The sequence below is a fragment of the Notolepis coatsorum genome, assembly GCF_963971535.1.
Source record: "Notolepis coatsorum genome assembly, chromosome: 17".
Taxonomy (NCBI): domain Eukaryota; kingdom Metazoa; phylum Chordata; class Actinopteri; order Aulopiformes; family Paralepididae; genus Notolepis; species Notolepis coatsorum.
In genome coordinates this window covers 79,092,062-79,105,366 of record NC_140181.1, presented here as the reverse complement: position 1 = coordinate 79,105,366, position 13,305 = coordinate 79,092,062, and the positions used below count along the sequence as shown (strand labels likewise).

At 43.0% G+C, this 13,305-nt stretch overlaps 1 protein-coding gene across 1 annotated transcript in view; it reads right to left on the bottom strand.

Annotated features, from left to right (window-relative positions):
• Nucleotides 1-12,942, bottom strand: part of mgll (monoglyceride lipase) — a gene marked incomplete at its 5' end in the record, with an annotated part of 74,722 nt that extends 61,780 nt beyond the window's left edge. Inside the window, one exon of the mRNA XM_084333506.1 lies at nt 12,647-12,942. Within this exon, the coding sequence (XP_084189632.1) occupies nt 12,647-12,942 (296 nt within the window). The remainder of the gene's footprint in view (nt 1-12,646) is intronic.
• Between the last annotated feature and the right edge of the window lie 363 nt (nt 12,943-13,305).

The following is a 13,305-nucleotide window of genomic DNA, read 5'->3' as shown; positions in this document are numbered from 1 at the left end:
TTAAGACAGGCAAGTCTCAAGCATGTCACAAGTCGAGTCACAAACAGTGGAGAGTGGAGTTCGAGGTCATCAAATGTGTGACTCGAGTCTGACTCCAGTCCGAGTCACATGACTCCAGTCCACACTTCCCCCAAAGCTCAAAGAATTGAAGCAGCGTTTATTGTTTCCTCACAATGAGGCTACAGTAGCACCGTGCTGCTAAACAGGTAAGTCAAGGAAACATCTACATCCTAAGGGTGATTTCACATATAGTTTTGGTGGACTCGGTGCGGTTCTGGTGGTGAAGTTGCAACATTGTTGCATTCATCATTTGGTTCGTCTGCATTCACGCAGCAATTTGTCAGGCGCCCCAACACTTTCTGAACAATGTCACGCGGTCGAAAATGGCGCTCGTCTATTGGACAATAGAGAATGGAAATGTGTGTGTGGCTGCGAGCCCGTGTGTGCGCGTGCGTGTGTGTGTGTGTCTGTGTGTGTGGACTGCGAGCCCTCCAGATCAGCGGAGGCGGAGTTTTTTATTTTGACGTGACATTGATCCATTGTTCTATTGAAGCCCATTACCACCATCCTCTCGCTAAACAACTTGTACACCGCGTTGTTTTTATGAGTGCCCACAAGTAGCTGTTTTATTTGGTCTTCTGCCCATATGTGTACAGTATGCTTGTTTTGCAGTGAATGCCGCGTGCCTCGGTAATAATATAATAAGCCGCGTTTTTTCTTCCTTCTACCCAAGATGCACAGTTAGATATATAGATAGATAGATAGATAGATAGATAGATAGATAGATAGATAGATAGATAGATAGATAGATAGATAGATAGATAGATAGATAGATAGATAGATAGATAGATAGATAGATAGATAGATAGATAGATAGATAGATAGAGAGATAGATAGAGAGATAGATGCAGTGTGCTTGTTTTGCAGTGAATGCCGCGCGCAGTGGTAATAATAAGCACTTCCTATATTTGGTCCGCGTTTGGTCCGATGAAGCGAACCGAGACCTATGTTTTTGGTCGGACCAGAGTTCGTGTGTTTGGTCCGCGGACCGAGTTCGACGTGCATTCACACAAACCCGAAAAACCGGACTATCGAATTCTGGTCCGGACCAAACAGCCCCTGTGTGAAAGCGACCTAAGTCAATGGTGCATTTATATAACAGCTCCGCCCCCCCCCCCCCCCCCTCTCACATTCACCCACACATTCACACACCGACGGCAGAGGCAACCGTGCAAGGTGCCAGTATGCACAACGGGAGCAATTAGGGGTTAAGTGTCTTGCTCAAGGACACTTCGACACGCTGCCCGGGAGGAGTGGGACTCAAACCGGGAACCTTCCGACTACCAGGCGACCTTGTGGTAGGTAAACTGTTCCACAACATACTTCCCTGCACTGACAAGACATTCTGACCAAAAGTGGTGCGTCTGCGCTGCCTCGCAATCCTCTCTAGAGGCCGACCTAGTCCTATGACCACGATCAGACTTCTTCTTTTTTTTATAAATTTCTTTTAGCGTTTATAGCTTTTTACTACTGGGCAGTCCAGTAGAGAGAGAGAGAGGAAGAACGGGAGACAGAGCGGGGGGAAGACATTCGGCAAATGACGCCGGGTCCGGGAATCGAACCCGGGTCGGCCGTGCCGCGACGCAGCGCATTACATGGTTCGCCACTTGGGCGCCATCAGACTTCTTTTTAATGAATTCTCCCAGGGGGAGGACAGAGTCCATGTAATGTTTTGTAAATTATACAGACCTGTTTGAACAACTTGAAATTAGAAAAACTAAGAAAACTGTATATTTCCATTATGACACAGTGATAAGAGGCTTTTTGCCGAGTTTGAGGAGATGAAGTATGAGGCGACACAGGCAGGGAAAAAAACATGATTTAGCTGCATTTACTCACAAAAGACAAACAAGAGTGGGGCCTAGTTTTAGACCTCTGGTTTTTATCATGATAAACTAATTACCACTGCTGGGGAAATAATAGGGGGAATTCCAAAACGCTGGAGTAATACAGAATATGAAGGACCACCTCACGCTGGTATGGGAAAGTACATATTAGGTGTACGACAGCATCATGGAATGTGCCTCAAACTGAACCTGGACATCCCTCTACCAAATTATTTTGTACGAAATTTGAGTTTAAGGGGCACTTCGCCAAAAACAACACACAAATTAATTTTGCACATGATCTCACACATATCCCAAGGCTCTAAGCCGTTTTGCACGCATTAATTTAGTTTGGACAGTTATTGAAAGTTAATTAGTTTGAATATGGCCACCAGTGATGTAGATGAAAAATAGCTCTCCATATTACAATCCTTATCTAAATATTTTTCATCCACATCATTTCGTTAAGCTGTAATTAACCATTTCACTGCCACACTACAGAAGGTTAACCCTTTACTATCACACTACCGACAGTCGCTGTTTGTGTGGCAGTGAAATGGTTTACCTTCTGTGTATTGTCGCACATGTTTTACACAATCCTTTCAAATAAAAGGTCACAAAGACCAGCGCTTTATTTCCACCATCCACCAAGAAGAATTAGTGCTGAGCAATAGGGCACCAGTTCATACTCTGTGTGCGATTCTAACCACTTGTGGAATGTCTCTCATCCAATCACAATGCATATGTGGAACCAGGCTAAATGTTGTATAATAAACTATAAATATTGATATATCGTCCGGCCCCAGAGTACACAGTGTGGGTATTTATATGTACGCTTCCACTGAACTGAAGAGGGAAGTAGGAGATTGAGAAAGAAACAAACAGAGACAGCAGCTCGCCTTATTTGGGAAGGAAACATTCTTATCCTCCCACACCATCAATACTGGCATGACCCACTTAATGTTTAACAGAACCATCAATACTGGTACGACCCACTTAATGTTTATCAGAACCATCAATACTGGTACGACCCACTTAATGTTTAACAGAACCATCAATACTGGTACGACCCACTTAATGTTTAACAGAACCATCAATACTGGCATGACCCACTTAATGTTTAACAGAACCATCAATACTGGTACGACCCACTTAATGTTTAACAGAACCATCAATACTGGTACGACCCACTTAATGTTTAACAGAACCATCAATACTGGTACGACCCACTTAATATTTAACAGAACCATCAATACTGGTATGACCCACTTAATATTTAACAGAACCATCAATACTGGCATGACCCACTTAATGTTTAACAGAACCATCAATACTGGTACGACCCACTTAATATTTAACAGAACCATCAATACTGGTATGACCCACTTAATATTTAACAGAACCATCAATACTGGTACGACCCACTTAATGTTTAACAGAACCATCAATACTGGTAAGACCCACTTAATGTTTAACAGAACCATCAATACTGGTACGACCCACTTAATATTTAACAGAACCATCAATACTGGTACAACCCACTTAATATTTAACAGAACCATCAATACTGGCATGACCCACTTAATGTTTAACAGAACCATCAATACTGGTACGACCCACTTAATATTTAACAGAACCATCAATACTGGTACGGCCCACTTAATGTTTAACAGAACCATCAATACTGGTACGACCCACTTAATGTTTAACAGAACCATCAATACTGGCATGACCCACTTAATGTTTAACAGAACCATCAATACTGGTACGACCCACTTAAGATTTAACAGAACCATCAATACTGGTACAACCCACTTAATATTTAACAGAACCATCAATACTGGTATGACCCACTTAATATTTAACAGAACCATCAATACTGGCATGACCCACTTAATGTTTAACAGAACCATCAATACTGGTACGACCCACTTAATATTTAACAGAACCATCAATACTGGTACGACCCACTTAATGTTTAACAGAACCATCAATATTGGCCTGACCCACTTAATGTTTAACAGAACCATCAATACTGGTACGACCCACTTAATGTTTAACAGAACCATCAATATTGGCCTGACCCACTTAATGTTTAACAGAACCATCAATACTGGCATGAACCACTTAAATGTTGAACAGAACCACCAATACTGGTACAACCCACTTAATGTTTAACAGAACCATCAATACTGGTACGAGTCCGACCCACTTAATGTTTAACAGAACCATCAATGCTGGCATGACCCACTTGTAACTCCCTCTGTGCTGCAGCAACTCAGGTGCTTGTGCCTGCATGCCTGTGCAATGTACCTCCACAACAGCTACATGCTGGCTGCCACTCTCAGACATCTTGGTTTAAGGATGTTCGATGTTCTAGAATCTAGAATGTTCAGCTATGACATCATCACGACCGTTCCAGAATGTTGTGGCAGAGCTAATGTTCTAGAATCACTGCTCTCTAGTGCTGTCTTCTGGAGCAGTAAGTTCTCACTGTAACTCCCTCTACTTGCAATGATGACAGTAACACATTCTTTATAGTACCGATTGGATTTATTTCAATCCGGACCGTGAGATCTTATTGGCTGCATGCAATAAGAGAGGAAATTATGGACTTTATCATCTTCTTTCTTGATGCTATGAACTCTTTACACAAAGACTGTCGGTGGCCGGAACTGCCACTTATAAGGATGTTCGATGTTCTAGAATGTTCAGCTATGACATCATCACGAACGTTCCAGAATGTTGTGGCAGAGCTAATGTTCTAGAATGTTCAGCTATGACATCATCACGAACGTTCCAGAATGTTGTGGCAGCGCTAATGTTCTAGAATGTTCAGTTATGACATCATCACGAACGTTCCAGAATGTTGTGGCAGCGCTAATGTTCTAGAATGTTCTAGCATGTTCAGCTATGACATCATCACACACGTGCCAGAATGTTCGGGCGGAACTAATGTTCTAGAATGTTCCTAACAATAGTCCGTGGGTGAATTATGTACCATTACAATCACTACACTAGCAGCCTTTAGGTAGGAACCAAAACCTGGTAGGAACCTAAACTTAAGTATAATGAAATATAGTTACAGTGGTTTATTATCATAATGGTAAATGGACTGGATTTACAGTACAAAGCGCTTTACAACTCATAAGAGAGAGAGAGAGAGAGAGAGAGAGAGAGAGAGAGAGAGAGAGAGAGAGAGAGAGAGAGAGAGAGAGAGAGAGAGAGAGTCAGGCGCTTCCAACTGGGAGGAACTTTTTCATAATTCTATCATGAAAAGAACAATTTTAACTATACCTTTTCTTTTGTTGCTGCAACCAGCAGCTCTATAATCTTTCAGTTGATTGGTCGGCCGACAGGGAGAAGACAGGTAGTGATTGGCTTGTGACCTACATACACTGTAAATATCTCTACAGTATCAATCATAATATTCGCTGCTGTCGGGACAAAACCTCATAACTCCAAAAACCCAACTTTTCAGCAGATGAAAAAAACGAACACAGATTTGAGGGTGAATAGAGTTAGGAGGTTTAGACAGATGATCGGTTTAATGCTTTCCCATTGTTTAAACTTTGTAAAACCCACACACACATATGGAGGATGATCTACAGAGTTGATTTATATAAAAAAAAATATTAAAAAAATGGAGTTATGAGGTTTTGTCCCGACAGCAGCGAATATTCACTCCTGTTCCACAGAACGGTCCAGTCAGCAAGATTTAAGATAATCAGGTTTCAAAACCCTTACCTCATCTTGCAAATGTTAACTTTGCAGGGATGGAGAGAGATTATGACCCGTTTACCTAATGACACCCATGCATGTTCGAAACGGCACTAAGACGAGGTAGACTAGAGGTGGGTAGTTGACCTCTGGGGAGTTGACCTCTGGGGAGTTGGTTGACCTTTTCCCCCTAGGAGGCTGGAATTCGGCAGGGAGGTCAAGTGAGTGAGTGAGTGAGTGAGTGAGTGAGTGAGTGAGTGAGTGAGTGTGAGTGAGTGAGTGAGTGAGTGAGTGAGTGAGTGAGTGAGTGAGTGAGTGAGTGAGTGAGTGAGTGAGTGAGTGAGTGTGTGTGTGTGTGTGTGTGTGTGTGTGTGTGTGTGTGTGTGTGCTCATGCCAATTGGCTAAAGGGGGGCATGCCAATGAAAGTGGCCTATCGCAAAAAGGTTGCAGCTATTGCAGATTTGCGTTTGTTTTCAGTCCGCACTGCAGGAACTGAGGACGATCATAGTTCTAAGAACGCCGTTCTGAGGGACTTTCTCAGCTCTTCTACTACTGGGGAAGGTACTCTCCCAGCACAGGGGGAACCATGATGAGTGACGTGAGTGTACGGTGATTGGTCCAGACGTCATCCTGTGTTCTACTGCTGTGCTCTACTGTGCTCTACTGTGCTATGCTGTGCTCTACTGTGTGGGGCTGGAGAGACAGACAAGCCGATGCTAGAGTCAACATTGTATTGTAGTTGAAATACCTATGCATTAAAAACATGTTCCCGCCCTTTAAGATGCATTCTAAAAATATATTTCCCTAGACAATGACTCAAGCGTTACTAACTCAAGTAGTTCATGCGAGTACTTGATCTGGGAAAACATTACTCGCGCCCATCCCTAGTGTACATGCATAATTTTAAAGGGGTTGGATGTCTTGCATGGCTGAATGTGAGTGAATGAGTGAGTGAGTGAGTGCATGTACATGTGTTGTATGTATGTGTGTGTGTGTGTGTGTGTGTGTGTGTGTGTGTGTGTGTGTGTGTGTGTGTGTGTGCGCACACGTCGGCATGCATTTGATGTGGGTTCATAGCCTCCGAGAGAGAGAGAGAGAGAGAGAGAGAGAGAGAGAGAGAGAGAGAGAGAGAAATAGATAGGATAGATAGATTATGTATTTACAAATCTCAGAAGGATAGAGAAAGAGGGAAAGTACTCCATTCAGGTCCACCGCCCCATGATAGATCTATTGGCAGATCTGTCAATCATTTCTGAGGCCCCTCCCACTCCCAGGCACCTTTCACCCACTTCCTAGTTGTAGTGAATGGGCCTTTCAGAGGGGCCTGACCCTTTGACCTTTGAGCCAGTCTAACCATGACCTCGCTACTGGACATGGAGGAAACAACAAAGCGTAATGTTTCTTGGATCACAACTTAAACTGAAGCCCAGAAAGCAAGTTCAATGTGAAAACATTTCCCCCCAAAACACAAATGCTAACTAATGTTGATTATTCAAAGCAGTGTTGTAGCACTGATGACTCGGACTTGGACTCGAGCATTGACTGCATTTGGACTCGGAAGGTGCAGACGAGGACTCAGACTTGTTAATTGGGGCAGCGGTGGCCTAATGGTTAGAGAAGCGGGTTTGTGACCAGAAGGTCGCCGGTTCGATCCCCGGGACCGGCAGGACAAATCTGCAGCTGAAGTGCCCTTGAGCACGGCACTTAACCCCCAACTGCTCCAGTGGAGTTGCTCAGTGGCCAATGGTGTCAGACTGTGGTTGTACTGGGCAGCTCCCAGGTATGAATGGAACTGTGTGAATGTGAAGCAGGGCGTTCCTGAAAAAGAGCATCTGTGCTCAGCGAACCTACCCTGGGTAAATAAAGGTTAAAAAAAAAAATTGATTAAAACAGTTATTTATATATTTGTAATAGGCCCTAATCATTTGGCATGAGATGTTGATGGCTAGTGCATTTGTTTGGTTATTGTGTCACAAAGTAAATAGACTCCCTTTATGGTGACCGCTGTGTCATTTATTTTAAATGTAGACCTTTTTGTATTTGTAATTTTGTATGTCAGCTCTTTGACAGCCAGAGTGGAGTGGACTCAACATTGATGACTCGGACTCGGGTTAAGGGGACTCGACTCGGGCTCTTCTTTGGTGACTCAGACTTGAACACTGGGGACTCGAGACTCGACCTCAAGATTTTGTGACTCGACTACAACACTGATTCAATGACCATTTGGACAAAATTATAATGTATGTAATGGACAGTAATCTAAAGTTGGTCTTTTGTCGCTTGTGTCATCTTTCCTGGCAGTTTTGGACTATGGGGATGTAATATACAGGCGGGCTGCAGCTTCCACACTCAGGCCTTTGTGCTCTGTTTACCACTCTGCCCTGAGGTTTACTACCAGTGACAGCTACAGCACTCATCACTGGGTTCTTTATGCTGAGGTGGGTTGGTCATCATTAACAGAGACAGGCGTGATAACCATTGGTACTTGTATATTTATAAAGCCCTGCTCAGCAAATTACCACCTTATATCTCAGCTATGTCGCAGTGGAATACTGGTCTCTGCATGTGATGCATCCAACGACTGCTGCTACAGGCACCCTATGCTAGGACTGAACTTGAAAGATTGCTTTTTGTGTTGATGCAGCTGTTGTCGTGAAATCTCTTGCAAGCAGACCTACAATTGAGTACTTTTGCCACTAGGGTACTTTAGATTATTAATCAACAACAGAACATTGTCACTTTGTAACTGTTTTAGATTATTAATCAACAACAGAAGATTGTCACTTTGTAACTGTTTTAGATTATTAATCAACAACAGACCATTGCCACTTTGTAACTGTTTTAGATTATTAATCAACAACAGAACATTGTCACTTTGTAACTGTTTTAGATTATTAATCAACAACAGAACATTGCCACTTTGTAACTGTTTTAGATTATTAATCAACAACAGAAAATTGCCACTTTGTAACTGTTTTCCTTGACCTGCTACTGTCTCATTGTCTTATTTATGTGTACTATATTGTTATGAGTTTGATTGTACGACTGCTCTTGTTTTACAGTTGACTTTAAATTATTGAATGTTTTGTAATATATGTCAGGCTACTGTAAACTACTGACGAGTCGGATGCAGTCAACCAGCACCTGTTAATGGGTCAACCAGCACCTGTTAATGGGTCAACCAGCACCTGTTAATGGGTCTGGCCCTTTAGCTCAGCTGATTAGTGCGGCCGCCTGTGGATCCTATGGTCCCAGGTTCAAATCCACTCTGTCACACTATCATGTACCCTTGGCGTCATTGAAAATGAGGGTCCCTCTCCTGAGGTAAAATAAAAAAAGGTATTTTCTGAAATGTATCTAAAAGATGCACATGCTACTGTTTCTGGTTGATAACCGGTTCTGGTTGAACCGGTTGATAGGCCAATGCAATGCTGTTATTATAGGCTACGATGGTGAATGGTGTCATTTTGATTTATTGTCAGTCAGCAGAGCCGATCAACATTCTGAAGGATTATCTGAAGTGCCTATTTATGTGCAATACCCTTTGATTGGGGGGGGGGGGGGGGGGTTAAGAACAGTAGACTATTCGAAAATGATTTTGGTCAGTCATGCACATCCCTAGTAGGAGTGTATGAAACCATGCCATCATAAAGTGAAACATTGATTTCCCCTGGCTGCAAGCACAACCTGTATACTCAGAAACTCAATCTATCGTTTTACACAGAGGGTGTTTTCTGAGAATTCCAGTCATGCCTACAACTTTTGGAATTGATTTTATAGGTTATGCATGGGCTGAAAACAGAAAACAGAGAGAGAGAGAGAGAGAGAGAGAGAGAGAGAGAGAGAGAGAGAGAGAGAGAGAGAGAGAGAGAGAGAGAGAGAGAGGCAAAAAACCTCAGACACCATGTTTTTAAAAGCATGACTGCAGCAGGACTACATGTCAGGCTGCTTTTGTATATAAGAATTAGTTCTTACTTGCTTGCCTGGATAAATAAAGGTTAAATAAAACATGTCACAGTATAATGAAATATAGTTACAGTGGTTTATTATCATAATGGTAAATGGACTGGATTTACAGTATAAAGCGCTTTACAACTCATGCCTCACATTCACCCATTCACTCACACCGACGGCAGAGGCAACCACGCAAGCTGTCAACCTGCTCATCAGAAGCAGTTAGGGGTTAAGTGTCTTGCTCCAGGGGCGCCCGAGTGGCGCACCCCATACAGCACTACGGTGCAACATGGCCGACCCGGGTTCGACTCCCGGACCCGGTGATCTTTGCCGAATGTCTTCCCCCGATCTATCTCCCATTCCTCCTCTCTCTCTCTCTCTCTCTCTCTCTCTCTCTCTCTCTCTCTCTCTCTCTCTCTCTCTCTACCAGACTGCCCGGTAGCAAAAATCAATAAAAAACAAATAACCTACAAGTGTCTTGCTCCAGGACACTTCGATGCGCTGCCGGAAATCGAACCGGGAACCTGTATCATAGTGTATTCATACTGGAGTCGTACCACTGTATATATAATACTGTACATTAGCCTAGCATAGTTACTCTGTAGCTTTCTCATATATACTCCATATATACACATGTTACTACAGTGTACTTTACTGCTCCCTTGCACTCTTGTTAGATGCCAACTTCATTTCGTAAGAACAGCTCCATTACAGACACATATCCTGTACAGAACCATGTCATTTTGTGTTTCAACAAGAGCTGCATGTGTCTCTGTAATGTTATTCTGTGTTTATTATAAAGAGAAAAAAAGAAGGGGAACACACTGTTCTGACTGAGAGGTTCTGTCTGTGAAGGAAGGTAGTCTCACACACACACCTCCATGCAAAAATGATTTATTGACAAAGCCAAAGTTTCTAAATGACAGTATGTCAAATCATCAGCTTTGTCAATAAATCATGTATGCGACTACCGTCCTTCACAATTATGTGTTATTTTAATACATTTTGTGCATTCTGAACATTTTATTCAGGCCTAAAATGTAAAAACTGCACAGCATGCCCGGCTATAAACATCACGCCTAAAATAGGAGCCACACAATTGACACGTGACCAGCACTTCTACTGGTCATCATCATTCCGTGTAATAATTACACAATAGAGGCCTTGGACTGAATGTTTGTGCCGTTATCCTTCTTCCAACATGGCTGCCTCTAACCATTGGTAACCACTTTCAAAAGACAATGCCTGATTTATGTGCAGTGGCAGAGTAGATAAAACACTGGAAAAGCATATTACCATTATTCAGTGACTTGTTTACAAGATCCAGTAGTAAAAGACACCAAATGATTGTTTTTGTTGATATATTTCTCATATAGCAATCGTAGGTTTATGCACCGTTGTCTTTTCCATTGCACGTGTACAAAACAACGGTTGCTATGTTACAGGCAGCCATGATGGAAGAAAGAGAACGACACAAGCATTCCGGGCAAGGCCTCTATTATTGCATCATTGTGACAGGAATATGTGTAAGAAAGTGAGTCAAGTCAAGAGGCGTAATCCGTCTACTACTACTGCCATGGAATATAAATACAACCAACCACTACTGCCATGGAATATAAACCCCACCAACCACAACCTTCTATCTATAAAACACTGCCACATGGGGAGCAATTATATAGTTCAGCACTCTAGGGCTGCACAAGATATTGAATTCATATCGATATTGCAATATAAAAGCTTGCAAAATGCACGTCACTTATAGGATTTTTAAGATACACAATGGATGATGACAAAACAATGCTGATTTATTTTGCACATCATTTCACTTGCATCAAAAAACTCTATTTGCACACATTCATCCATTTAGTTCAGTTATTGAAAGTAAATTAGTTTGAATATGGCCACCAGTGATGGAGACATAATCCAGTTTTCTCTGTTAGAGACTAGAGAGATCTAACGTGTTTCTCTACGTGACAAGAAATGCAGAAAATCACGATTACAATCACTATAACACTATACCGGAGGGGGGAACGTGTTGTGTTCCAATAACTTTCTTAATATTGAATAATCAAACCCTTACGTGACTAATCTTAACCCTAACCAAAACCTGACCCGAAAATCTTAAAAGGTGAGGACCGGCCAAAATGTCTTCACTTCCGAGAAACGTCTTCACTTAAACGTCCTCACTTATTATGTTCATAACAATCAGTCAATGACTCAAACTGTTGTGTAGTACAGGCTGTGTTTGTGTGATTGTGTGTTTGTGTGTGCACGCACGTGTGAATATCTTCTCTTCCTCTCATTCTTTCTCACTCTCTGTATCTGTCTCTCTCTGTTTCTTTCTCTCTCACTCCCTCTCTCTCTCTCTCTCTCTGTGTGTATAGGTGGAGTGTTTGTGCACACGTGTGTTGTGATGTAACTCAGTTCTAGAGGTGTCTGCCCTGTGTTGCATGTGCCTCTGCCCCATGCAGGGCGAGTGGAAAGAGGCTGAGGTGGGGGTTAGTGGACCTACGGGGTTGTGAGAGGACATGGGGCCGCCTCACGCTGAAGCACCCCGCTTAGTATGACGACGAATGGTCAAAAACAATAGTCATTAATATTATTGTAATACTATAATAATGACTCCTTTGACTCCTGGTTCCTTTAAGTATGGGATCGGGATCAAGGACCCAAAACGAGGAGGAACTGCTTCTGGAGGGGCCCCACTTGAAAAAGCACTGGTATGTTTTCAGCAGGGATCCTGGACTTAAAGGGTTTGGAACCCCCCCCCCAGGCCAGAACTATTGCTATTACAAATTAAGAACATAATGAAGTATAACATGCTAATGACTAGTAATAAATAGTACTAGTTACAAAAAGAAATAGTCATTAGTAATGACTATTTCTTTTGTAACTAGTACTATTTCTTTTGTATTCTAAATTAAGCCAAATAGCCTGATTCAGGCAACAGATGGGTTACCCAGTAGGCTGCTGGCGTTGTGTTTACGTGGGTATAGTAGCCTCCATCTTTCCTCTGACAGCGGAGAGAATAGGCGACATAACAACACATACATTAGAGGCTACCGCGTCACTGTTGCGCACTGACCTTGGCGGGCTCTCCGGCTCCCAGTAGCGGCAGAACAAGTGCAGTCCATCGGCGTTGACGATGTGCTTGAGGTCGGTGTACGGGACACCTTGCGGGCTCTTCCGTGGAACTCCCGGCTCCGGCATGCCGCCGGGGGACGCGCTGGAGGGAGAGCCGCCGAACACTTGGTCTGCAAGTTCTGCAACATAGACACGCAGCACCGATGAGACATCGCTGGTGACGTACAGATAAGATACACCGGCGACGAGCAAGCAGGTGGCCGTTAGGAGGACGTTCATGTTGCGAGTTTCATTCATGCGGCACTAGAGAGGCTAGAATCTGTTCCTTGTTGCGATGGGGGAATGTTTGCAACAAGGCGATCTCTACGTCACGGTGTGTGTGTGCTCAACTCTCTCTCTCTCTCTCTCTCTCTCTCTCTCTCTCTCTCTCTCTCTCTCTCTCTCTGGTGAGTTTGTGTGGTCAGTCTGTCATTCACGCGCACGCACGCGCAACGCGCATCAGCTACCGCGCGCATCTTCACAGCTGACTTTTCTGGCGGACATTCGAGTCAGTCAACATGAGTCCAAGTACATAATAATAATAATAATAATAACGTAACGGTACTGTAGTAGTAAACTGCCTACAGTAATGAAGCTGAGCGTATAGCCTATTAATGCACG